Here is a 25,370-nt window from a genome sequence, read left to right as displayed (position 1 = left end):
TGTCCTCGCATGACATGCTTACATATCATCAAGTAACAATACTCACTAACACAATTACGTGTATACACTTGCCACATTTACATATATGTACACACGGCTCGGTCGGGCCTAACGGGCTGATAGGAATGGACCACGGACGGAACTTTTGCGCCTTTGCTTCGTTTCATTTCGTGTGGCCACAAGCCACAACATACAACACAACATAAGTCGAAGCAGGTCGAAGCAGCTGAATTTTCTCTCTCCCAATAAATACAAAAACTCTGTAACAGATGGCGCTTACTAAGTCGGTAAATTCTACAGACTTGTCTAAGAAATAAACAAATATATAAGAAAAACAAATATTTCAAGGTAATAATCATCCATATTCAATTATAAAACATATGTTTGTGTTTTCTTTATCTAATAATTTCTTTCTAACATCCGAAATAATGTAATGATGTAACTTTAATCGTCATTCAAAACTGGAACGCTTTTGAACTATTTCATTTTGCTTATTTCAGTAGAATATTAAGGAGTTGAAAGAAACCCTGTAAAAAGGAATGATGATTTATACAGGGATGACAGCAGGTAGTGGCATTGTATCCGTCGCGAAATTCAAACTTACAATCGACAATCCGATTGTTGCCGAGGTAATTCGAAGAATGTTTCGTGTCGGCTAACTCGGCTATCGATTCTTACCGAGAATTTACGAAAACTGCCGAGATCACTAAAGTGACGTTACGTTAATCAGAGTGGGCCGATCTCTGTTTGTACTTATTTTGTCGGCATTGCTAAGTATTTTACGAAGATTTTTACATGCATTGAAAAAAGGTGAATATAACGTAAACTTACAATACATTCATTACTTTTGATCAGTCTTGGAAAACATAAAGGAGATTCCTTTAACCAAAGAAATCGAATCCTCGTTGTATTATTTCTATACGATCTTTCTTCTTTCATAGATGATAGGATATCCTAATCTTCCTTCTACTAGTTCGTAATTACACTTAGATTTGCTCAAGTGAACATCAAATATTATAGATAATAAAGCTTTGATGGTTTATCAACTTCCTATTTTAAAATCAGTTTTGAAACCTTCCCAGTATTGATCACCATGCCCTAACCTTGAAAGTATATATTATACACACAGATCTATGATATTTTTATGCTAAAACGAAAATATTTCTTTTTCTTTTTAAAGATACATACAGAGCACTGACAGGTGTACATAATGGCTACTCCACAAACTCCAGGTATACTTATTTACTAATTTATTATTTGCTTTATTTATTTATTTATACATATATGTGTAATTTTCTTTCATACTGCAAGTTCTTTTATTCCTAATGATTCATATAACTCATTATTCTATTTAGGAATGGATCCCTGGTTGATCCAACCAAGGGAGCGTGCAAGATATCAAGAACAATTTGATTCTTTGAAACCAATCAATGGAGTAGTCACTGGTGAGCAAGCCAAAGGATTTTTGCTTAAGTCTCAATTACCACCTGCTATTCTAGGACAAATATGGTTAGTATTGCTAAAGATATTCTTTTAAGACTTGATATATAATTTATTAATTGAGAACTATTTATTCAGGGGATTATCGGACACAGATGCAGATGGAAAAATGGATATTAATGAGTTCAGCATAGCTTGTAAATTGATAAATCTTAAACTACGTGGATTTGAAATACCTAGCACATTACCACCAATTCTAGTACAAAGTATTAAGTCTTTTTCTGCTCGTAAGTAAATTTTCTAGTTTAATATCACAATCGTTATCTTAATATTGTTTTATTTAATTACTATAAAATACTAGTTGAGTGAGTAATTTTTGTTCTTAGAAAGCAGCATACCTGGTTTATCAAATGGAGCAGCCGGTATTGCACCTCAAAGTAATGTATCATCCTTGGTTAATCTTACTGGAATTCCTGTAACAATGCCGACACAGCCTTTAGTTGCAGCATTACCTTTGGCAACATCAACGCCACATACCATTATTAATCCACCACCCACAAATGGTTCCAATCCTGGAATAATTAAGCCCCTACCTACTGTAACAGGTAAGGTTTATTTAGAAAAAATAATTTTTTGCTCAATAGATATCAAAACTGAATACTATAGTAAGATGCACTACATACACTACGACTAATACATTATCATGAACAAAAAAAATTTGAATTCTAAGAACTGCTTAGCTAACTAGAGATAATTTAATCTTCAACTAATATCAGCCCCTTAACGCAGTATAAACAATTAACATTCTACTTATTTTATGAAATCATGGAAGGTACAATTGTACATCTTTAACTTTATACAGACTGCCCAAAAGCACAAACTTGTTGAAAAAACATTCAAATTCAATTCTCTTAGTAAAATCTTTTAGCTCACATTATGCAACCGATTAAGCTTTTTCAGAGGAAAACTTAATTAATCATTGATGTTTTTTATTTTTCATTTTAACAAAAAAATCTGTTTCTTTTTTACTACCAATTAAGCTTATCCAACACTATGCTTCAATTGGATATTGTTAGTATGGTAACATATATATGTGTGTTAAGGGGTGAATAACAATTTAAAGCAAATTAATTTAGCCATGTCTGCTGCTCAGTTATGTGATCTGATATTGATGAAATTTCACTATATTTTGAAGATTAATGGTGGTTTAATTGTATCACATATTCATAAAATCACACAGCACCGCGACAAAATAGGCAGTTTGTGACTACCAGTACACATGTCTCAAGTTACACATCTTCAAAGCCGCCAGCTCGACCTGCACCACCCTCTATGGGTATGTTCATAAGCTGATTGTATATCGAATCATGTAATTGTGTTATTTTTTTATATCATCATTTTTATACCTTTCATTCAAATTTATTTAATGCTCGCGGCAAAACTATCAACACACTTTAATGTTGCATGAATACAAAAGTAATGCAGCTTATACAAATTTACTATTTTTTGTGCTTAAATTTAAATATTTGCTAAATACAATTTACTTTGGTGAGTATTAATTTATATTTTAAGTTCAAAATAAATCAGTTAAATATGAGATTACTATTCTCTGGTTGAAAAGTTACCAATCCTATACAAATTAAGTTACATCTCTTCTTGACTTGCGAATAAAAATCTTTTAAATAGAATATAATTTTCGTATATACTATTGCTTTATAAAATTTCATCAAATTGCATAAAATAAAATCGGTTTGATAATTCGAACGGCCAAAATTGCTGTATAAGTTATACGGTAGCGCTCGGCGGTATGTTCTTGACATCGAGACACTACCGTATTTTTCTTGATTTAATCTACATAAAAAGTAATTTTTATATTTTTTGAAATCAAATTCAGTCGTAAGTCAAGCGGATCCTGTGTGTCTTTAATTTTTTATGTTAGCTTAATACTTCTTGCTCCGTAAAATTCTATGAATGGATTCTTAAAATGTGGAAAATTTATATGACAAAAATTGTTTGCAGTAAACTAATTTTTATTTTTATAATATCGTTCCTTTTCTATTTCCCGTTTATCAATTTTTTGCCCTTTGCCTTTTGTGCTACAAAAAGGAATCATGGCTTCAACTGGGGCTGTTCCCCAAAGACCTACACCCCCTGCCAGTATTGGTATGTGTAAAAATCTCTAAGGAAGCAGTGATCATTTAACCAATTTATGTTAATGAGAACATAAACCTTTCATTCCACAATAAATTTTTTCTATTCAATAAACAATAAGAATGGAATATTTAATATAGTATGGTTCTACCTTGCTTGTATACCTATTTTAAAATAATATCAATTTGAAATTTATATTTATATGGTAGCATGGAGCTTACATATAATTATGTATTTTTGTTTTTATTATTCTTTTTACTTTTATCATCGCATCATTGCCAAATAATGCATCAAACAACGTTTTCATGCTTTTCTTCATTAATGTTAGGCATATAATACTTTTAATTTCCTTTTTAAGAAGTTTCTATGAAATCAGCTTTTTTCTACTTGATTACTTAAATTATTTGATATAATTTTATAATTCTTACAGTACTTAATTAGTTTTATATTTCAAATAATCATTAAGTTGACTACTGTAAAATTACAGGTGCTAATTTTCAACCTACTACTGGTGGACCTCCACCAAAGCCAGCACCACCTTCATTTCCTAATAGTCCTGTAGCTGCAGGTATTTCACCAATAAAACCACCCTCTGCAGCTGTAAGTGGGGTAGTGCCTTCCATACAGCCTGTTCAGCATTTACCTTCATCTGTTATGGGTAAGATAATTAAGATTTTTATATATAAAGAAATATATTTCACAGAAAATGAATTTATTTTTAATCTGTTGTATATGTGGCTTAACAGGAATACCTCCAGTAGCTGCGATTGCACCTATTAATCCAAATCCACCAATAGCTGCATTTGGAATGGGGCAAACAATGCCAATTCAACCATTAGTTGGTGGAATACCTGCTCCAATTTCTACAATACCAACTGTTGTACCAATGAATACAGGTAATAAGAAAAAAGTTTTATCAAAAAAGATTATACAAAAGAAAAAGTGTGTAATCAGGAGTTTTTTTTTATTATTATAGTACTATATAAGCTACTAAATTTATTATGTACATATGTTTTTTTTTTTATGAAATCAGGGCTAATAGGGATTTAAATGATTGATTATAGGTATAATATCAACTCCTCCTGCGACCAGTATGCCTTTGCTAGCTTCAACTCCACCAGCAGCGCCTATTATTGGAAATACCGGTTCTATCGTAGCTCCAAACGGGGCAACTGTACAAACGCCAGTATCATCCAATACACCTTTAAGCACGACTACGCGTCCCCCAAGTATCGATAGGGTTGGTTCCATAGACTCACAGCACAGTCAACATAGTCAACATTCCGTTGGATCACCACATGCCGTAGAGTGGGCAGTACCTCATCAAACTAAGCTTAAATATACTCAGTTATTTAATACATGGGATAGATCTAGGTCAGGATTTTTGTCTGGTCCACAAGCCAGAAATATTATGGTTCAAACTGGTTTGCACCAAGCTATCCTTGCTCAAATATGGTACAATAAATTACAGTTTTTTTTGTTAGCATTAATTTATATCAACCATCTTACGATAATGGGATTATTATAGGGCATTGGCAGATATGGATTCTGACGGTCGTTTGGGCTGTGATGAATTTGTATTAGCGATGCACTTGTGTGACATAGCCAAAAATGGTGAACAAATACCCACCACGCTTCCATTAGAATTGATTCCACCTACATTCAGACGCCAACGACAAGGTAGTTTAACCACTGCGCAAGGTTTGGTTGAATCGCCAGATCCATTAGCTGGCATGCCTCAGGTTAGCCTTGGTTTCATAGAAGACAAATTTGACTAAAGTTGCCATTAATTTTGTAGTTTTACGTATTGAGTAATAAACTTCTTATAGACATCTTTCGAGGATAAACGAAAAGAGAATTTTGAGAAAGGACAAGCTGAGTTGGAACGAAGACGTAAAGCTCTATTAGAAATACAACGAAAAGAGCAAGAGGAACGAGAACGAAAAGAAAGAGAAGAGGCTGAGAAACAGGAAAAAATCAGGTTTAAATAAATATTGTCCTTATTTCAATTTCCGCCCTAATATTGTTAATAATTTATTTTAATTCATTTTTTTTTCTAGGTTAGAGCAAGAAAAACGTAGACAAGCAGAAATAGAGAAGCAAATGTTACGACAGAAGGAAATTGAACAGGAAAAAGAGGAACAGCGAAAGAGGGCGCAAGAGCAAAGAGAAGCCGCTCGCAAGTAAGATCACTTTTCTATCAATTTTTCTCTCCGACCAATTACGGTAATAATAAAGTATTAATTAATTTGATTATAAATCGTACAGAGAGATGGAAAGGCAGCGACAATTAGAATGGGAAAAACAAAAATCGCAAGAGCTTCAAGCTCAAAGACAAAAGGAACAGGACATCCTGTTAAAGCTAAAAGCCAAAAATCAAACGTTAACCATTGAGTTGACAACTCTAGTAAGTTCAACGGTTTAAACAAAATTATAACATAAACTGCTACAATAAATCACTTGATTTGTTACTTTTTTCAGAATGACAAGGTGAAGGAATTATCTCAGAAAATTTGTGATACTCGTGTTGGTGTTTCGGGCGTAAAAACAACGATCGATGGTATGAGATCTACGCGTGATACACAGTTGCAAGAAATGACAGCATTAAAAAATAAGTTACGAGAACAAAACCAGAAGCTTTTGGCTATTAGTCAGGAAAAAGCGCGAATCGAAGCAAAGAACAAAATGAATGCTGCCCAAGATGCCGCTGGTCAAGAGGCGATTAAAATGGCATTTGATAATAAACAAATTACTTTGAAACAAATGAGAGATAAAATAGCAGATTTGCAACAGCAGGTAAGTGTTCTACTTTATAGTTTTTTTTATATACTTCTTTTTTGTTATTATTTTTTACCAGATCGATGGAAAAATGTCCGATATCGAAAACAATAATGGTCAACTGGAAGACATAAAGAATCAAATGAAAAATCTAATCACCGAATGCAAGAAGCTTTATGGTTCTTTTGAAGAAAAAAAGAATAAAGTACTTGAACTTCGAGGAGCTGGAGGTACCACAGATTATACAGCAGCGTGGGGAGATAGCGCTTGGAGCAACACGGGATCAGCAGTAGAAGAGAGCTCTTGGCCAGTTAATGATACGGCTGCGAATGAGGAGCCAGTTGATGGCGTAAGAAAGTACAGAGCATTGTACGAATTTGTCGCGAGAAATCAAGACGAGATATCATTTCAACCTGGTGATATAATTTTGGTAAATAAATTGTTAATCATTTAACGTATGTTTTTTCTAAGGTTTTATACTTTTTATAACAGTATATCTTTTTTTCAAGGTCCCACCTGTACAAAATGCTGAGCCAGGATGGATGGCTGGTGAAATTCGAGGCCACACTGGCTGGTTTCCTGAATCTTACGTTGAGCCTGTTGATACTTTGACCGAAAACGATCAATTTGTACATCAGGACAGCCTAGAAAAAAGAACATTAGAGTGAGTTTTTAAAAAAGTTTCAGGAGATCTATAATATTAAATTGGAGCATAAATTATTGTATCTAATATCATTTGTAGAGGAATTGCTGAGGTTCCTGAAAACGTTTCTGATGCTGGCTCATTAGGTGGTGAAGCAGCACCAATCGTCGAGCCTCCGACTCTTACTTTAGGATTAGGAACACCGTGTAATCTGCAAGTGACAACTTTATACCAATATCGTCCTACCGCTCAACAACATTTGGCATTTGAAAAAGGAGAAAGTATCAAGGTTGTGGAACAACAGGTTTGTATTTTAAATTGATAATGATATATACAAGTATTCGTACATGTGGAATAACAAAAATCTGTTCCTTAAATAAAATTTATTTTCAGAACGATTGGTGGTACGGTGAATCAAGTGGTGGACTTGAGGGATGGTTCCCGAAGTCATATGTCCAAGAAACGGACAAGAAAGTCAATCATCTAGTCACTGATGGTCTGAATGAATATTATATTGCTCTTTATCAATACGCATCAGCAGAAACTGGAGATTTAAGCTTCGGTCAAGGAGAAGTTATTTTGGTTACAAAGAAGGAAGGTGATTGGTGGACAGGTAGCATAGGAGAAAGGACTGGTATTTTCCCTTCCAATTACGTTGAGAAATATGATGCACCAGATCAGGTAACAGCATTATTAGTTTTGAACATATTTTTAGCAAATAAACTAACATAAAGATATTGTTTTCTGGTTAGAATGTTCAAGTGTCCTCTAACGCAGAAACAATTTCCAATATTGATATAATTCAAGAACCTGTCACAGCCGACCAAACGAAGAGCTTGGTGAGTTATACATTTTCCTTTTAACACAAAACAAAATTAAATCTGTAACTGAAGGGAACGAACTGTTGGTATCTGTTTGTAAAAGTATTTCTAATCAGAAAGTGAAAAATGGCATGCTTCGCAAACTGCTGTACTAACTTGTTATATATTTCGAGTAATAAAACTACGAAAATCTCGTGTTTCCGTGTCTTCAATAGCTAGAAAAAACCACTGCACAGCTCGAAGACGAGAGAGCAGCGGCAGAGGATAGAGCAGAATTGCCAGATTTTGCTGCAATGTCTGCACAACAGGTAATGCTTTGACTGAAACTGATGGCAATCTTTAATTAACTACTATTAAATTGCAAAAAAATAAAATTAATAATTTCTCATATTAATTTATGCCGCTGGTACTTACATTCTACAGTATGTCAAGGTACTCAAAGTCTCTAACGGATGACAATTCTTATGGACATTTTTATATATGCATGCCTTTTTCATGGAATGCCGAAAAAATTTTAATTTTAAAGAATTATCTGGTTTTCATTTTACATGACAAGTATATTGAAATATTAATCGCTGTGTGTTATTATTATAAACTTTTTTCATTCTATAAATTAGGGTAATATAGAAAAATATATATACAGTTACCTTTTTCGTGCACGCATTAAAAAATAAAAAATTGATAGATAAATATTAAGAACTATAATATTGTTTGCTGTAATTATATAACTAGGCATAATATAATAATGCACTTTTCTATGCCTGAATAGAGAGGAAGAAAACCGGAGATTGTTCAAGTTATCGCACCTTATCAAGCTACCAGTGCTGAGCAATTAAACTTGCAAAGAGGCCAGCTAATTATGATCCGTAAGAAAACAGATAGTGGATGGTGGGAAGGAGAACTGCAAGTAAGTGGACATCATAAGAATTACTTGTCTTTTATATACATTTGGAATCTGAAGGCATTGAATCGAGTGACTTTTGTTTTGGTAGGCTCGAGGGAAGAAAAGACAGCAGGGATGGTTTCCTGCATCGTACGTCAAGCCTCTGACAAGTAGTAGTAATCGAAGCACTCCAGTCTCTCATGGTTACCAGGATTCACCTACAGATCCAAACGTTGGTAAGTACACAGGAATTGATAAAGGCATCTTTGATTTAAATAAATAGACTCATAACTAGATTATTATTAATTATTTCAATATTATTGCAGAACGCGTGATGGCTTTATATCCATACCAAGCTCAAAATGAGGACGAATTGAGCTTTGAAAAAGGCGATGTAATTACTGTATTAGCGAAGGAGGAAGCAGCGTGGTGGAAAGGGGAGTTGCATGGAGTATCTGGAGTGTTTCCCAGCAATTATGTATCTCCCATGTGTAAGTAAATTTTTTACATATCTTTACACTGTGCCAAAAATGTAAAGTCTTTGTTTGACTTGCTTCAATTTAGCAAATATAAGATTTTTCGTCAATGTGATATTTTTGATAAAAATTGATTCAGTTAGTTAAAAAAAGATGATTTTTTTTAAATTTACAATATAAAACGGATGGACGGACGACCATTGAGTCAGTTCTAAGCGAAACAAATATTTTACTATTACAAAATAGTCGAATTCGATAATACCTATTATCGAATAGAAGTGTCTTTTTATTATAATGAATTTTACTGTTTACTTAGAATTAATAATTGCCATAATGAATATTAAGCTATTCTGACTGTATATTCTTTAACAGTTAATAAGTCAATATTTAAAACAAGTAAACATTACAATTAAATACTTGTGATGTCGCTTGTTCAAAAAATTCACGCAATTGTAGGGATTTGTGCTGTGAATTCTTTATTTAACGTTAATTTCAAGTTGATAAAGCCTAAAATATAATGTTAAGCTGTTATGATTAATTAGTTTAAAGTTCTATCTACACCAATACAAACGATGTGTTTTCCTTAATGCTGTGATATTACTTTATTGATAATTTCAATCTACCGGCCAATATTAAATATTTTTATAAAAAAAAGAACATCCAATTAAATTATCGGTTTTCTTCTGGGACTTTTTTAACTTAAAGGGTATTTAAAAAGGATTATTTTTGAAATATATCTATAAAATTTGTAAACTATTGCATGAGAATATAAAATGATTTTTTCTAAATTTGAAATAATTTTAAATGCCCTTAACATTGATTCAAACAGACAAATTACTGTTCAATGTAAGCTGAAAAACTTGCAGGGTATAAGTGTACTAAAAGTACAATCGATCTGTGTATATAATCTTCTCTAACGGCTACTTATAAATTTTACGATAAAGTGATTCTGGTTGTAAAGTGATCTGTCTATGTGCATGCCTGCCTGTTCGTCCGTCTGTCCGTCTGGGGTAGTTATTAAAATTTTCATCTCTATCAACTTTCGTACTGTATCGTTTTAAAATTGAAGAATGCATTCAATTGCTTATTTTAAATTTACTCTACGATCTGTATATTTTTTTATTTCAAAATCAAGATCAGTCAAAATAACTCTCTCAGATCTCAAAAAACTGTATCTGTGATATATCTGCATGATATTTCGTTTGATGGGCTTACTTTTACTAATTGTTATCTTTCGCTTATGCTTAACACGCAGCATAAAGGATAGCAGATCCAGCATCGCAAAATAAAAACGTCCCAAGTGCAATAAGAATGATAGCAGTCCTTATAATCAGCACGGAGAGCTTAACAAGCAGAAGTCTCAACGATAAAAACTACCGAAAAGAGTTGGAAAATAATGTTAGAGATATCGTGTGGGTGCTTATTTTCTCTTTTCTCATTATTTCTTTCCTTTCTCAAAATTAAAAAATTTCTCATCATCGGTGTAGGTAAATTTGTCTTGTCTTATCGTTGACTTGACAACAATAAATGTTTTTTGTATCGTTTAAATAATTTATGTCCGTTTTGGTAATAGTAATCTACATATTATTGCAAACATTAAAGGTATATTCAAAAAAGAGCATCGAAGACAATGTAGCAGACTTTTAATGCAAGTGGACTTTTATTACATAAAACTTGTATTGTATGATATATATTAAATGGCATGATAATCAGGTTCAAATGTTCTAATAATGTCGATTCGTTTTTGCAAAAACAGAAGGAAATCATAAATTTTAGGTTTAAAAAATGGTTTATGACAAACATTTATAATTTTTTTTTAATCATGTCAACTAATATATTTTGTGTATGTCAGAGAACCGCCAAAAATATTTATTATAGGCATCGCTTTAAGTCGGTAATATTACTATACCAATACTCTTTCCAATCAATTATTTAAGAGTCCCCATAACAATGACGCATAGATGGCATTTATTTCTTTTTAAAGAGTGTAATTATTTATTATTTATTAAATAGTAGTTGTAATACTGACTGGGACAATTGCTTTTTGTAGTTAACAGATAAAAAGAGATCAGTATAAAGGGCGCGGGGCATATTAGGCTGGGTTTCACGTTAGTTTGCTTGCTAGATTTTTTTGTGCCAATGAGATTTTTACATTTTGTTCACAACTGAACTTGCTGTATATGTTACATGGTAGTGCTCGACGGTGTATGTACTTGTTTTCGAGACACTATTGTGTCTCTTGATCTTTATTGGTCTTCAAAAAAACTAACAAGCAATCCAGCACCAAATCTAGCGTAGTGTGCCATGAGCTTATATAAATTATTACAATCGTCACATTTGTGCCAGCTTTTCCAACTTACATCGTGTTAAACGAAAAAGTAAATGTACAGCATTATTGGAGCAAATGTGATATCGTTAACATTGAGAATATTCATGAAAAAGTACATTATTTGTACTGGTACAATAATACAGCGTCCATGTTATTATGAATGATAATTATAATTAATATTATCATTAATCATGTATCCATATGATTTGTGCACTGTACTCTGATTTTTTTAGCAAGTCCCGGAAGAGTACTATAAAATTATTGTCGTTACTACTTGTGTATTTTATGAATGTATATTTGGTTTTATTGTTAAATGTAAATAGTATAGGAGAGACCATTTATGACGTTATGATGAGTCTATATGATATATTTGCTACTATGGAATTAAGAGATTTGATCTGATTTTATTGATGGAATGGAATAGCCGATAAATCTACTAGCAAAGATTGAGATTATTTATAGGAAATGGCCAACAATGATGAGAACAATAAAGTACCAACACGCTATGGTCACGTAACTTAATAATATTCATCGTTTTCCATCAATTAATAATTATTGATTCTAAGTAACAAGGCCTCTACATCTTTTAAGAGATACTATATACCATATTGTTGTTTTTTTGCAAATATCCATTAAGCATTAGGACACAATATTTTATATAATTTCAATATAAAAATTGAGTTTTTTTCCATGGCGACACTATAATATTTGTCTTTAAATTATTGTATTGTTTATATTAAAGAGGGCTCGTTCTTATTACGTTATTTATTTTTATGTGAGATTTGTTTAATCTTATTTTACAATTATTTCATACTATATATTTAAGAATACTCTCATTTCTGTTATATTATTTGTAAGTTCGGCCTATCTCCTGTAGTTTTCTGAAATATATTTTTTTGTAATCTTTAAAGGACATCGCCAAATATCGTCGTTTTATGTATTGAGCAATTGTCTTAGAAAATGGCGCAAACCTTTTTTTTGAATCTCACTCTATTGTGAACTACTTTTATTTAGCAATTACCGCGCTAACGAGGAGATGCGAATTCATTTTAAATAATATTCGCTTGTCATCGATGTAGTTATTGAAACTATAGGCAATAATATAAGTTGCTAATTATACAAAAGGAAAGAGAAATCACAAATATAAAACTTTTACTGATTGACAAAATTTCGATACAAGCCAAAATTGAAACAAAATATGCATTAATAACTTCCTTTTATAAAAATAGTCTATTTAATAACAATAAATCTTCTGTTATGTATGATGACAATATCGGTGAGATGTAAATATTTTCAGGATAACTAAATAATCGTAGAGATAAAAACAGAATGGTCTTAAATTGTTGAAATCTTAATCTAAAAATTGTAATCAGCATGCCATCGAATAATAATCTTGGGTAAAATTTAATTATATTTTTCTCTTATAGAGTTTACAATTGTTCTTGACAAAGTGAATGATATTTCAAAATTCGTAATTCTACAAACAAAGTATTTTATAGTTTTCGTTTATTTGTGAACTGTAACTTTCCTATAACGTTACTATTTTCGAATAGATTTGAACTCAAAAGGATTTCAGGAGTAGAAGCGCAGAATAATTGATTCCAGAGAGTCGATTCTTTACAATTGTTGCATTAAATCGTGTATAACATTAACTTTGAAAAAATATGCAGATACTATAATTACAGTTTTTTGCTCTTATGTGAAATTTTCAATTTTTCTAATTTGCGATCAATGCAAAATGGAAAGAGAGTATATATATACATATATATATATATATATATATATATATATAATGAATAAAAAAAAGCAGATTTGCATAAGACAAGGACGGTGAAGAATCGACTGTCAATAATGGAAAGAAGAGAGTAAGCGCACAATGATGTAGCGTATTTAAAGAGCATTCTCCATCCTTTTACACATTCTATAAACTGTCACTTAGCGAGGGAGGCTATTAAGTACGCTAGATCAACGATGGAAAGAAAGCACGAGATAGATTTGATGTACCGAAAATCATGTCTTATATAATCTCTCTCCAAACAATGTTACTGCTGTTTCAAGCAATTTGTGCAACTAATTGTCTTTAGGAGAAACTGATAGTTGCTTAGTGCTACCCCGAGATTGTTAATATTTGCAGTCTATTCAAACACTGTTTGCTTATTGTAATCAATCGAGTCCCATTATCTCATTCAGGCGTGTGACATACTTTGTTGTAGAAATGGGAAAATGTTGTAAAAGCATTAAGGGAGTCGCGAAAACGTTCAGCTAGTCTCGATTTTATTCATAAATAATACGATAATCTGGCCATCGCGTTTAGCGATTTCCCTATCCCTCTCTCCCCCACATACACATTAATCATATACATATGTATACATATCCATACATATATATGCGAAAAAGTTGAAGAAAATTGCTGATTGAAATAAAGTATCTGTCTGTTGTAAAGTATCTTTTTGTGTAAAGCTTACATTATTATATGTATAAGGCCTTATCCAAACATCTTTATTCACCTGTATTTAATAATTTATTATGTTATTTTTACACAAACCGATAAAAAAACTACTCAATAATTCAATACAAAAATAAACTAAGGAAAAGTTATAATAGTTTAAAATTCATATTGGCATCAATAGCGAGAAACTAGTGAATTAGCAAAATAACGTTTATATTTTTGCGCAGTCAATGATACGAGTAATTATCAAATGGCAATACCAAATTCCAAGGAGAGAAAACGCCAGGAATATATCAATGAGCTTATTGTTACGGAACACGCGTATATCGAAGACATGAGATTAGTACACGAGGTATTTTTATTCTTTTTTATCTTAATACATATGATTATTAATTTGTAATCCTTTTTGTATTTAGGTATTCGAAAAACCGCTCGTAGAGAGTCTCATCCTCACGGTTGAAGAAGTGGAAAAGATATTTGTCAATTGGAGAGATATAATTGCTTGCAATGATAATTTTCTTCGGTAAATTTTCTATTGATCAAAGAAATAATCTAGTAAATGAATAAAATAAAATAAAACATGTTTCTCTTGTACACAGAACCTTAAGAATTAGAAGGGATAATAGCGAAGATGGCATTATCAGAATGATTGGAGATATTTTATGCGAAAATGTTAGCACCCTTATTATTTTTATAAACTTACACAATATCAATCGTCACACGCAGGACTTTATAAAATATACCAAAAAATAATAATTTTCATTATAGATTCCAAGAATGTCTGCTTACATAAGGTTTTGCAGTTGCCAAATTTCAGCAGCAGGTTATCTACAAAGACTCACCGAATCCCTGCCAGAATTCGTTGAATTAGCTCATAAATGTCAGCAGGATCCGCGTACCAAAGGAATGCCACTTAGCTCATTCCTAATTAAACCTATGCAGCGAATAACAAAGTATCCGCTAATCATAGGCAAAGTAAGATATTTTGCAAAGCATAAATTATAATGCTCATATCACATACTATAAATTGATTAATTTTGTCAATAGATACTTGAATATACACCTGTGGATCATCCTGATAGACAGTATTTACAAGAAGCATTGGCAAAGGCAGAGGAATTTTGCATTCAAGTATGACCAAATTATTGAAGCTATTAGCTTCAAGTGAAGGGTGACTGAGGGATAATTTTGGAAATATTTTTCTTATCAATCTTATTTAGGTCAACTTAGTAGTATATGCGATGGAAATGATGTTTGTTGATTTTCCAGACACAGTGATCAATGTGTTCCATTATTACCTTTTGCAAGCATCTATTTCGCTTGATATGAATTAAATTTAAAGTATATAATTAAAGCTTTTATATTACAGGTAAACGAGGGTGTCAGAGAAAAGGAGAATAGTGATCGTTTAGAGTGGCTGCAGTCACACGTTACTTGCGAAGGTCTGGAAGAACCACTCGTATTCAACTCCTTAACAAACTCTTTAGGACCAAGAAAACTCTTACATTTTGGCATATTACACAAAGTACATCTAATTTAATCATATGAACCTATAGGAATAACTGACAATTTTTTAACAAGTTTGATTATTCTTAGGCAAAAAGTGGAAAAGAGCTCGTAACTTTTCTTACCAACGATTTTCTCTTATTTGTACAAAGTCCAAAGTCTTTACCCAGTGGACAGCAATTTTCCTTTGAACGTAATGATCATCAGAGATTTAAGATGTACAGAAAGGTATAGATAACGATAAAAATTAATTGGTTATTCTGTAATATTAATACTCATTTTTAATTGATATAAATTGCTAGATTAATATTATTGAACTAAAAAAGTTTGTCTTATGCAGCCAATATTTTTAAACGATTTACAATTACTTACCGACTTTGATGCTAATGGATCTGGTACCGGAAGTGAAGCATCGGATAACTCATCAAAAATTTTGAGATTATGGGACTCCAAGAAGCAAATAGTATTATTAGCGCCATCAGCTACAGAAAGCTCATTGTGGAGCAAGAGAATTGATGAAGCTCGTAACAGCTACAAAAATAACGAAAGAACACGGTTGCAGAGGCAACGTTCGAGTAAGTCCAAGCTTTTTATATCTTAGTCTAAGGCTATCATATCGTTTTCACTACATAGGCCAAGGCAACTTTATGTTTCATTTGAATTGATATTCTATATGTCAGAATATAGAAAAAAAACATGTTCGCAATGTGTTCATTAATAATTCGCTTAAACATATCAAATAAATTTTTTAGTTAATTTAAAATTATATAAAAATATTTATATAACGCAGAATTTGCGAGTAAAAGAATGTATGTGTGACGTTTAATTAAACGATTAAATTGTTAATCATAACGAATAAAAGCGTATAACGTCTTGTGATACATATGTAAACCAACAGAGCAGGCGCAATTTGGTGCGTGTGGACGTATTCTAGTTACGGTAGTCGAAGGTATCAACCTAAAAACTTCTTCCGGTAAGCAAAATAATAAGCTTTTGAATAGTTGCTTTGGTAGTTTGCTTCATACATGCTTCTCCTTCACCACGTTCCGCTTGGTTTTTGTCCTATGGAATGAACAAAATTAACGCACTAATATTTTTGTTTCACTAAAATCAAATTTGCTGCACTATTCTAGTACGCAGAAGACCTCCGCAAGCCTGCCTGCGATTAGTTATTGTAGAAGCTGAAGAACTTGTTATAAATACAAAAGGTAATACCGTGTTTTCTATTAACCAGAAGGACTCAGTTATCCAAATCGCATTAAAATTTCTACTTGTATTTATATACATATAGGACATTCCATGCCCATTCTCTAACCTGCGTACCTGTTCTACCCCACCGTGATCATAAAACCATTTTTGATTTTCTTTTTACTCTTCAATTTAAATATAAACTATACTTTTTATAAGATAATTTTTTTTCTAATCAAAAAAGAAACGACTTTGTTTCATTTCAAAGGGAGTAAAGAGTCAAAATGTTATTCCAAAATCGTGGTGGGAGCTTACAAATTTATATTTCTTCATAGTGTTTTTGAAAATTTTTTCAATAAACATAAAAGTTGATATTTGTTAACATAAAAATGTTTATTATTATTTATATTCGGAAAAGTCATAGAGAGAGGAAAGTATACTTCGTTTAATTGTTTTATAAAATATTTCAATTGAAAATGAAAAAAATGCCGCGTGTAATGCTCTATGTATATATAAAGTAGACTATTTACCTAATACATATAATATTTACTAATATTAAATAATACAACTAATTATGGAATGCTTTATTAGTATAAAAGAAATATTAGAGCTGCATGTTTAGAGAAGATTGCAGAGTGCATGTTAAAAATGTTAATTATTATGAATAAAGACTATTCAATTTTGTATATTACTGATATAGAAGTTACTAATTACATGTTTGGCAGGCAAATGCAATGCGTTCTGTCAGGTGTCAATGGGTTCCCAGGAAGAACGAACTTCTGTCTCGAGCGCTACTGACTGTCCTGTGTGGGACACTTCAATGCAGTTTCAAGTTAAAGATCTTTTGGAAGATACTCTGTGCATTACAGTATTCGACAAAGGATATTACAGTCCTGATGGTGAGATTTTAATATCATTAATCTGTTAAAAAAAGACAACAGAATATTACATATAGGTAAAATATTCCAATACAGAATTTCTTGGTCGTGCTGAAATCCGAGTCGCTGATATCATGAGAGACTGTAAAGGCTGCTGTGGTCCAATACAGAAAAGAATTCGCCTGCATGAAGTGGAAAGAGGCGACGTTATTTTAAAATTGGACCTTCACCTATTTAAAAATAGCTAAAATATTCATTAAGATTGATCTTTTTGATAATCAGTTTTTTTGCATTTTAAATCCAATCACTGCCAATTAAAAAATACTTTTTTATATCAATTGCTTTAATGATGAAAAAGCAACCAATATATTTCTATTAAGGGAAGAGACTATAAACTCTTCCTAAGTTGTTAGCGTATATTTTTTACTTTTAAGTTAAATAGGCACAAAAACACAATGATTCCACCAATGAAATTTATTTCAGTATTATATTTTTATTGAATTTGAAATTAAATTATGTATGATTATAAATGTAAGTGTTAAATGTTAGAGTATATCAGTATACAAAGACGACTGATGGTATTTTATCAAAATGCGAATTATACAAATGTGCATTCGCAAATATTTAGATGTATATAAACCAAGGGAGAAGTAACTGTTATATGATAGAATAATTTACGCAATACTTGGTCTTTTGAATAAATTATTACCTTTATTTTTAGCTCCAAGTAATATACATATATAGTATAGGCTACTTAGCAAAGTATGTTGCTTATTTATAAAGAGAGAGAACTTTTAAAAATTCTACTAAAACGCACATGAGTATACAGTGACTCAAAGACAGAAATATAATTTCTGACCTGCTCCTCAATAATTTATATAAATGTTAACTTGTAGTAAAATAAATACAAATAAATATGTCTATCGTTTACTATATATTATAAGTACTGTAGTTATTTAGCATAAAATAATGTCTTCAATAAAATTAAGAACAAATATTGCATTTTTTTTATGTAAAACTCCGGTACAATGTGATTTCTTCTGCTTCATTGCATGACTTAATAAATTCTAAATCAATGCGTGTAAGTTTATAATGTACAAGAAGAGATTTTTGTTATCCATCACCATACTATTTAACCGTAGGTATCGGGAATATTTGAAATCAGCATTAGTCTAAACAAGAATTGACCCCTTTAATCCCTAGCAATGCCATTACCAATTTGTTCTGGTATAGACGAACGCGATACTCATCCCGTCATAAAAAGTTTATTTATTTCAGACATTTTTTTGACGTAACCACATTTAATTTATCTAACAAACGAAAACAATAACTTTATATGAATCTACATAGATAAGTTTTGAATATCAATAACATTAATAATTTATCAGTTATCAATCACTTTACTTTCAATCGTTATTGTACATCCAATATCTACGTGGGTTCGCCTAATTTCATCGTTTCCGTTTATTATTAGCAAAGTGTGGTTCTCCACGATATAAAATTAAATTTATTCAATATGAACAAATCTAGTTTCGTATAAGCCAGTTCAAGACTGTAACAGCTCCAGATCAGTCTTTTCCATGAATATTCGATGAGGCAGAAAGCAAAGGAATTTGAAGTCGCTGTTGCTGATTTTGGTCATTTTCTTTTTAGCTCGAGTCGTCCTCAAATCGTTTGCCTCTTTTTCTGATTAATCCTCAACAGATAAGATAGATAAACCCATCGCTGCAAAGAATTACCGAAGCAAGGTATCAAATCGCACTTCAGACTCATTTTAAGAAGTTTGGCATTATTTTCAGTTAAGCAATTGAAGAGGAAATTTGAGAGGAAAGTTGAGCACCAATTATTGGTCGCAGAAAAGTCTAGCGTTACCGTCACGCCACTTTCCTCCCCCCTTTGCTTCGATCGTTCTTAGTGTCTCTAGAGATTTCTTACATCGCTCAAACATCATCGAGAAGAAGATTCGGTCTATACGTGGGTTCATACTGCTCTCGCAGATTCGTCAGAGTGTTCACCGGCTTCCGCGGTATTCGGTTTCTCTTTCTTCCCTGGTTCCTCGATATCGCTGGGGAACTCGTAGATGGGTTTAAATCCCCCAAACAACTGAGGCTTGAAACTATCAGGGTCGAACTCTGACCTTTCCGTTTGGGTGAAATCGGCTGATTCTTCGGCCCTTTCGGGACCATCGCCCCTGTCAGTGTTCTCCACAGCCACGACGCTCCATCCATTTTTAACCGGTGCCTCTGCGCTTGCACTCGCCACAAACGGTGCCATAAAACTCTGGGGCGATGGTGCGGAGCTCGAGGAACTCGACGGTTGCTGCGATGGCAGCAAAACTGCCGGAACGTCCAATCTGTGATTTAACTTCTCCGATTCCTTGAAGCTTTCATTCCTGATGAGCTGTCCCCGAATTGTTGGCGTAAACACGTAAGCTATCGGCGTGGACGAATCATCCACTGAATCTTCCGATACTTCCGGTTTGTTCTCGTGCATCTCCCCCTCTTGTTGTTCCTCTTCACTGTCAGCTGAAGAATCAACACCAAAATTACCAGCCGGCAAACGGTGCAGGCTCGCCGATATTACTCCCTCTTTCCTCTTCAACGGAAACGGAACGAAATCTTGAAGATAAGGTATCACGTTTACTGCGTGTTCTCCTGGCTCTTCTCTTATTACATCGCCTGAAAAGAAATGCAATTAAATATCGTTAATGAATTAATTTTGCTTTTCAGAAAAATTACCTTTTTTGCTTTCATCATCCAACTGGTCCAAGGCGAGATCTGGACGTTGATCACTCGGGACCAGCAATGGCGTCTCTCGTTCGACTGTCAAGAAAGAAGGATCCGGTTTCTCCAGAGGATAAGGAAAATCGGATGCTACCGGTCTTCCCGTTTTTTGCTGCACGGATGTAACCGTGTTTTCTTCGTTGTTGGGCTGATATTCTGTCTGAAGGAGAGTGTCCGGCGGAAGTGGCATATGGGGACCACGAATTCCGACGACAACCGAGCCTTTCTCGTCCTGCAGGATCTTTGTATCATCGGCCCGATCAACATCTACCGCGCTGTTTACAGGATAAACCACGTAAACTGGCTGACTCTCTTCGGGATTCTCGTCCTTTCTGCGATCGATAGACGTCAAGGGGTAACCTTGGGTTTTTTCGTCTTTCCCCGGATAAGGGTCTAGCAAAGCGGAAGCGGTTCCGGGACCTTCCCCGTTAAATTCGTTATTTGTTTCTTTCATTACCTCATCTTTCTCGCCGTATTGCTGAATCATTTGTAGAGTTGCTACTCGAGGATTGTCCGGACTCTCGCCTTTGGGTTTGGGAAAGATCGGGGGCTGCGGTGGTGTTTGCGGCGGTTCTTCCGAATACTCCTCCTCCTCCTCGTAACGCAATTTCTGCTTGGAGGGGGAAAGACGACTCTGCATAGCGAGTTCCGCTTGGTTGTCTCTTTCACCCCTATCGGTTCTCACGATGTCTCTCGAAGGAACTGCCACGAGTTTTGCCGGAAGTGGTCCAGGTGGGGGAGGATTTAATCGTTGGAAATGCGGAGGAACCATGTGACTACTGGTCGGAGGTCTTCGAGATCCAGTGGGGTATCTATTGGGTACCGATGATGACGAGTGCCTTCGGATATTTGAAAAATTTGGCGGGGGACTACCGGAAGGCCGAACTGGATATGGCGAGCGTGGCGGGGCCTGAGGACCCGGATGCGGAACCTGAACCGGTTTTCCTTGTTGTTTCACAGGCTTACCCGGCTTTGGTGGCCTTGGCCTGCCGGAAGACTGTGGTACCACTATGGTTCCTATCGTTTCCGGATTCCGGTGACCGTAAGAGGTTTTTGCGTTCGGCCTGAACTGTGGCAAAATATTCGGTAATTTAGAATCCTGACCGTATCCATACCTGTCGACTATACCCTCTTGACTAGGGAAACCTATTGGTTTTGGACGCAGCTGGCCAGGAAGTGGGCGCGGATATGGTTCCGGTCGCGAGATTCCAGCTTGATAAGCGTAATAAGGACTAGGGATCTTCGGCTTTTCAGCCGGTGGCGTTAGGTTCTCTGCCAGTTCCGGCAAATCGCCTTTCTGTGGTCTGCTGATTATTTTGGAAATGTTCACTTTGTCGTCATTAGGGAAAACAACGTAGTCGTTGTCCTTGTTATGAATTCCGTTCGCGTAAACATCCGTCGTCGCTTTGATGGTTACGGGAGCTGCTAAATCAACCACTGGCGGTACTGCTGCACCGGTCGACGAAGATCCTACGGATGAATCTACCTCGTTGTTGTTGTTGCCAGGGGAACTCCACCAGTTTTTATTTCCTGCACTCTCCGCTCCGGGATCTACCACGGATACCGAGGACACTGCCACGCTACCACGATTATCAGTTTGCGAGCCAAAACTGACCCGATCATCGTGGTCTTTTCCTGGGTGAACCGCGTGGTCCTTTCCCCCGTAAATAACGTGGTCCTGCACACCATAACTGACTCGGTCGCCGATTAACGCATCAGCACCGTATGGGTTCTTATCTCCAATTGCGGTACCAGGTATATAATAACTACCACCAACGACGTTCTGACGATTACCAAGGACGAATGAGACCGTGTCCTGATCTGGTGGTACCACGATGTTACTGGTACTCTCGATGAATACGTTACTGGGCAACGCTTGCTGATTGGGAAGCTGTTGACTGCCGATCGTCAATCGATGACCACTCATTGATTGCTGATTATTGCTGACAGACGATTGCTGGCTACCAAAAATAGGATGTCGATCATTCAACATCGATTGTTGAGTCTGACTACTGATCATTGGTGTATGTCCAGGTCTGACATTGTCCAGGGGCATCGAAGTCACCGGAACTGGCTTGTTTGTTTTTTCAGCGTTCGCCAGTGACTCGAATTGAAGCAAACTCGATAATAGCGAATGTTCTTTTGTATTTACACTGTTGATCCGTTTGTCTGGATTGGCGGTTGTCGCGAAGATCAGGGTGGTCACTGATGGGACCGTTGTGGTTTGAGGTGGTGACGTCATCGTTGAGGAGGAAACAAGGACTTCCGGTTTGGGCGTTTCACTAACGTTCTTCCTCGAGTCATAATGATCCTCTTCGTAGTCCCCGTAACTGTACTCATCAGAGCTCGATGGTTTGGGGGACTCGTTCGACCCTGAAGAGAAACGATTGCCCATCGAATCATCGTAAAAGTTGGTCTGAAGTTTTTCTATGGGCAGAGAGTCATCGTACTCGTCGGGATATTGGGAGGCCAACGTAGTTGAACTAGTCTTTGGCTTCCACGTGGTCACCGCTGGTACCTCTTTTGAGGTTGACGACGTTGACGTGGATGTTGAAATTCTTTCAGTGGAAGTTGTCGTGGGCGCAGTAGTGCTTGGGGTTGTTGAAGTGATTATGGGTTTTGCTGTAGTCGTTGTCGTTGTTGTTGTCGTTGTGGTAGTGGTAGACGTAGTTGTTGCAACCTTATCTTCGACTACGGGAACCACACTTTCGGATGGTTTGGTTTTTCTCGTCGGGTAATAAAAAATCGGCTCTTCGGGACGATTGTAGGAAGGCCGGTGATTATACGTATTGTAACTATTGGATCCACTTTGCACTTTGGTATTGGCGTATGAGCTCGAGATAAGAGGATACTTGTCCTTGCCGTACTTGTCCGAAGAATAGTGGACGGGTAAATTGAGGAAGTCGTGGAAATTCGGTGTGATTTCGTTGGGAGTGACGTCGTTAGCGTCCTTGACGCGTAGCTTCCTTTCCTCGTAATATTTAGGGTCAAGGTCATCCTGGGAGGCCTCGCCTTCGTCCTTGGAAGTGTCACCGGCAGTGACGGATAGGTACTCGGTGTAATTGAGGATTTTAACTGGAGGAGCTTTTTCCAAGTCTATTTTACCTGTTATCGGGTCCTTTTCAAGGGAGAACGGTTTGCCACCGTTGATGGCGAACGGAAAAGCATGAAGGTATCCTGGAGAATCGTCCTCCGAGGATATTTCGATTCTGCTCTCCTGCGCCTCCAGATCGTCTTCGTGCTGATCCAAGGAGAATCCTAGCGAGGATTTTTCTGGTTCATTGATCAGGTGACCTCCCATCAGGTAGTCGACATGACTGCTCCTTATCAAGGTCACGCTGCTTAGCAAGATTACCAACGTCCACGTGTGCGAATTCATCTTTCTCTTCGGCTCCTCTTATCAGTTGCCCTTTCGTTCGCTCGATCTCCCCCTCAATTTCTCTCCCCCCTCTCCCTCACTCTCTCTCTCTCTCTCTCTCCTTGTCCAGCGACTGAAAAAGTACAAGAAGCGATTATGGAAAACGGTACAACGGCCTTAACTCGACAATAAATTATTATCAAGTTTCTTTTTACCACGAGAGAGCTCATCAAAGTTTTTTTATTATTATTTCTAATACGTCGTTCACGGGGCGGCTCTCTGTAACGCGTTAACCGTACAGCACCAGCGATGCAAGTCCGTTGTAACGATTAATGTAACGGATCTTATCCCTTCTATCAGCCGCCTAACGTTTTCTCGTAATAACGCCAATGAGATTTTTCTGCCAATATTTTTATTATTATTATCACTATTCTACATCCACATTATTTTCATTTATTTGTACATTTCGAAATAATCCCATTGTCCATTCCATTTAAATTCGATAGTAATGAAATTAAACGAGTTTGAAAAAAATAAAAAATGTTGATTTTGCGATTTGGGCCAAAGTCAGAGGATGGTAATTTATGGACGGATAAAAATGTCATTGAACGCTGGGTAGTTCAAGAGGAAGGACGCAGTCAAGCCGAAAGTATTTCGGTCGCCTAAACAAGTTTTTAGGGCCTCGCGTAACTCCTCCTTTCGTGCCATGACCATCCTCGTAAGCCTACTCACTATCCCAAGGCTGTTCCTTCCAATCGAACTTCCCAACTAGCACACAATCCAGCATCTACTAAATAGGCTCAACCTACATATCCCGAATATCCCAATGAAAAACCAGTCCTATTTTAGACTCACTCGATAGGATCAGATTTTCATCACATTCTTCTTGCTGGAAACCTATACTCATTCCCTTATTGATTTACTGTCTTCGACATCTGTATAACAGTAAAATACTTTTACGTTTGCAAATCGCGCGTTGTCTCGATTACAAATTAAACAAAATTATAACTGTTAAGAAATAAATGGGACAATAGAAGAATCGTAAGAAATTTTTCATGACAGAAAAAAAGGTGGAGAATGTATGACATATATTTACCTGGACTAATCTGCTCGGGTGTTAAAATCCTGATGATGCGCCGGGCTTCATGGACCCGTAAATTTCACGGTTTTAAATCTACGTTGGAAAATGACGAGTGACCGTTAATCTACTCGCGAAGGAACGGTATCGTGAAGAAAATCGAGTCCATCGAAGAGAAGAAGAATACCGGAAGTGGAGGTAGATGGCGACGTTGGAGTATGAGTATAGAAGCGAAGGTGACACTGGCGCGATAGATCTCGAAATGAAGCTTGCGGACGAGCCGGAGCAACTCGAGCAAGGAGAGTGACTTCCGATGGGAAAGGAGAAGAAGTGAAGTGGAGGAGAAGAAGGTGGTGGAGGAGGAGGAGGAGGAGGAGGAGGGGTGAAACGAGGTGGAAAACGCGGTCGCTGGTGTGGTGATCGAGGAAGGTGCTTGGGATGTTTATTGGCGCAAGAAGAGTCTCGACTGGACTGCGAGACAAATTCAAAGTGTGCGGAGTGGCGGCTGGCGCTATGGACAGCGATGCGGGGTGAGGAAGAAAGAGAAAAGAGGAAAGGAGAAAGGAAAGGTGGAAAGAGAAAAGAGAGGAGGGGGAGGAGGAGAGGAAG

At 35.5% G+C, this 25,370-nt stretch overlaps 2 protein-coding genes across 2 annotated transcripts; one reads left to right on the top strand and one right to left on the bottom strand.

Annotated features, from left to right (window-relative positions):
- Positions 1-706: 706 nt before the first annotated feature.
- On the top strand, positions 707-18,503 carry Dap160 (dynamin associated protein 160). Its single transcript, XM_066726910.1, has 36 exons — positions 707-810; positions 1,181-1,232; positions 1,356-1,509; positions 1,579-1,727; positions 1,827-2,045; positions 2,681-2,776; positions 3,547-3,603; positions 4,079-4,249; positions 4,338-4,487; positions 4,656-5,046; positions 5,120-5,333; positions 5,421-5,572; positions 5,652-5,774; positions 5,860-5,998; positions 6,073-6,387; positions 6,449-6,799; positions 6,879-7,033; positions 7,112-7,316; positions 7,406-7,693; positions 7,765-7,851; positions 8,049-8,141; positions 8,603-8,740; positions 8,826-8,952; positions 9,043-9,207; positions 14,198-14,322; positions 14,387-14,493; positions 14,570-14,642; positions 14,739-14,945; positions 15,018-15,101; positions 15,340-15,495; positions 15,567-15,704; positions 15,817-16,051; positions 16,375-16,449; positions 16,610-16,684; positions 17,390-17,563; positions 17,639-18,503. The coding sequence occupies exons 2-36, from the start codon at positions 1,211-1,213 to the stop codon at positions 17,788-17,790; spliced, it is 5,562 nt and encodes a 1,853-aa protein (XP_066583007.1). The 5' UTR covers positions 707-810; positions 1,181-1,210; the 3' UTR covers positions 17,791-18,503.
- A 1,013-nt stretch (positions 18,504-19,516) lies between these two features.
- LOC136773809 (uncharacterized) lies at positions 19,517-24,397 on the bottom strand. Its single transcript, XM_066727720.1, has 4 exons — positions 24,294-24,397; positions 23,978-24,083; positions 20,281-23,716; positions 19,517-20,220 (listed from the first exon to the last, which is right to left on the bottom strand). Exons 1-4 carry the CDS (start codon positions 24,395-24,397, stop codon positions 19,523-19,525), a joined length of 4,344 nt encoding a protein of 1,447 aa, XP_066583817.1. The 3' UTR covers positions 19,517-19,522.
- Positions 24,398-25,370: the final 973 nt, after the last annotated feature.

This window comes from Prorops nasuta, unplaced genomic scaffold (genome assembly GCF_024137725.1).
Source record: "Prorops nasuta isolate Cenicafe-Biocafe unplaced genomic scaffold, Cenicafe_Pnas_1.2 PNAS00005, whole genome shotgun sequence".
NCBI classification, from domain to species: Eukaryota; Metazoa; Arthropoda; class Insecta; order Hymenoptera; family Bethylidae; genus Prorops; species Prorops nasuta.
This window is presented reverse-complemented; position numbering and strand designations above follow the sequence as displayed.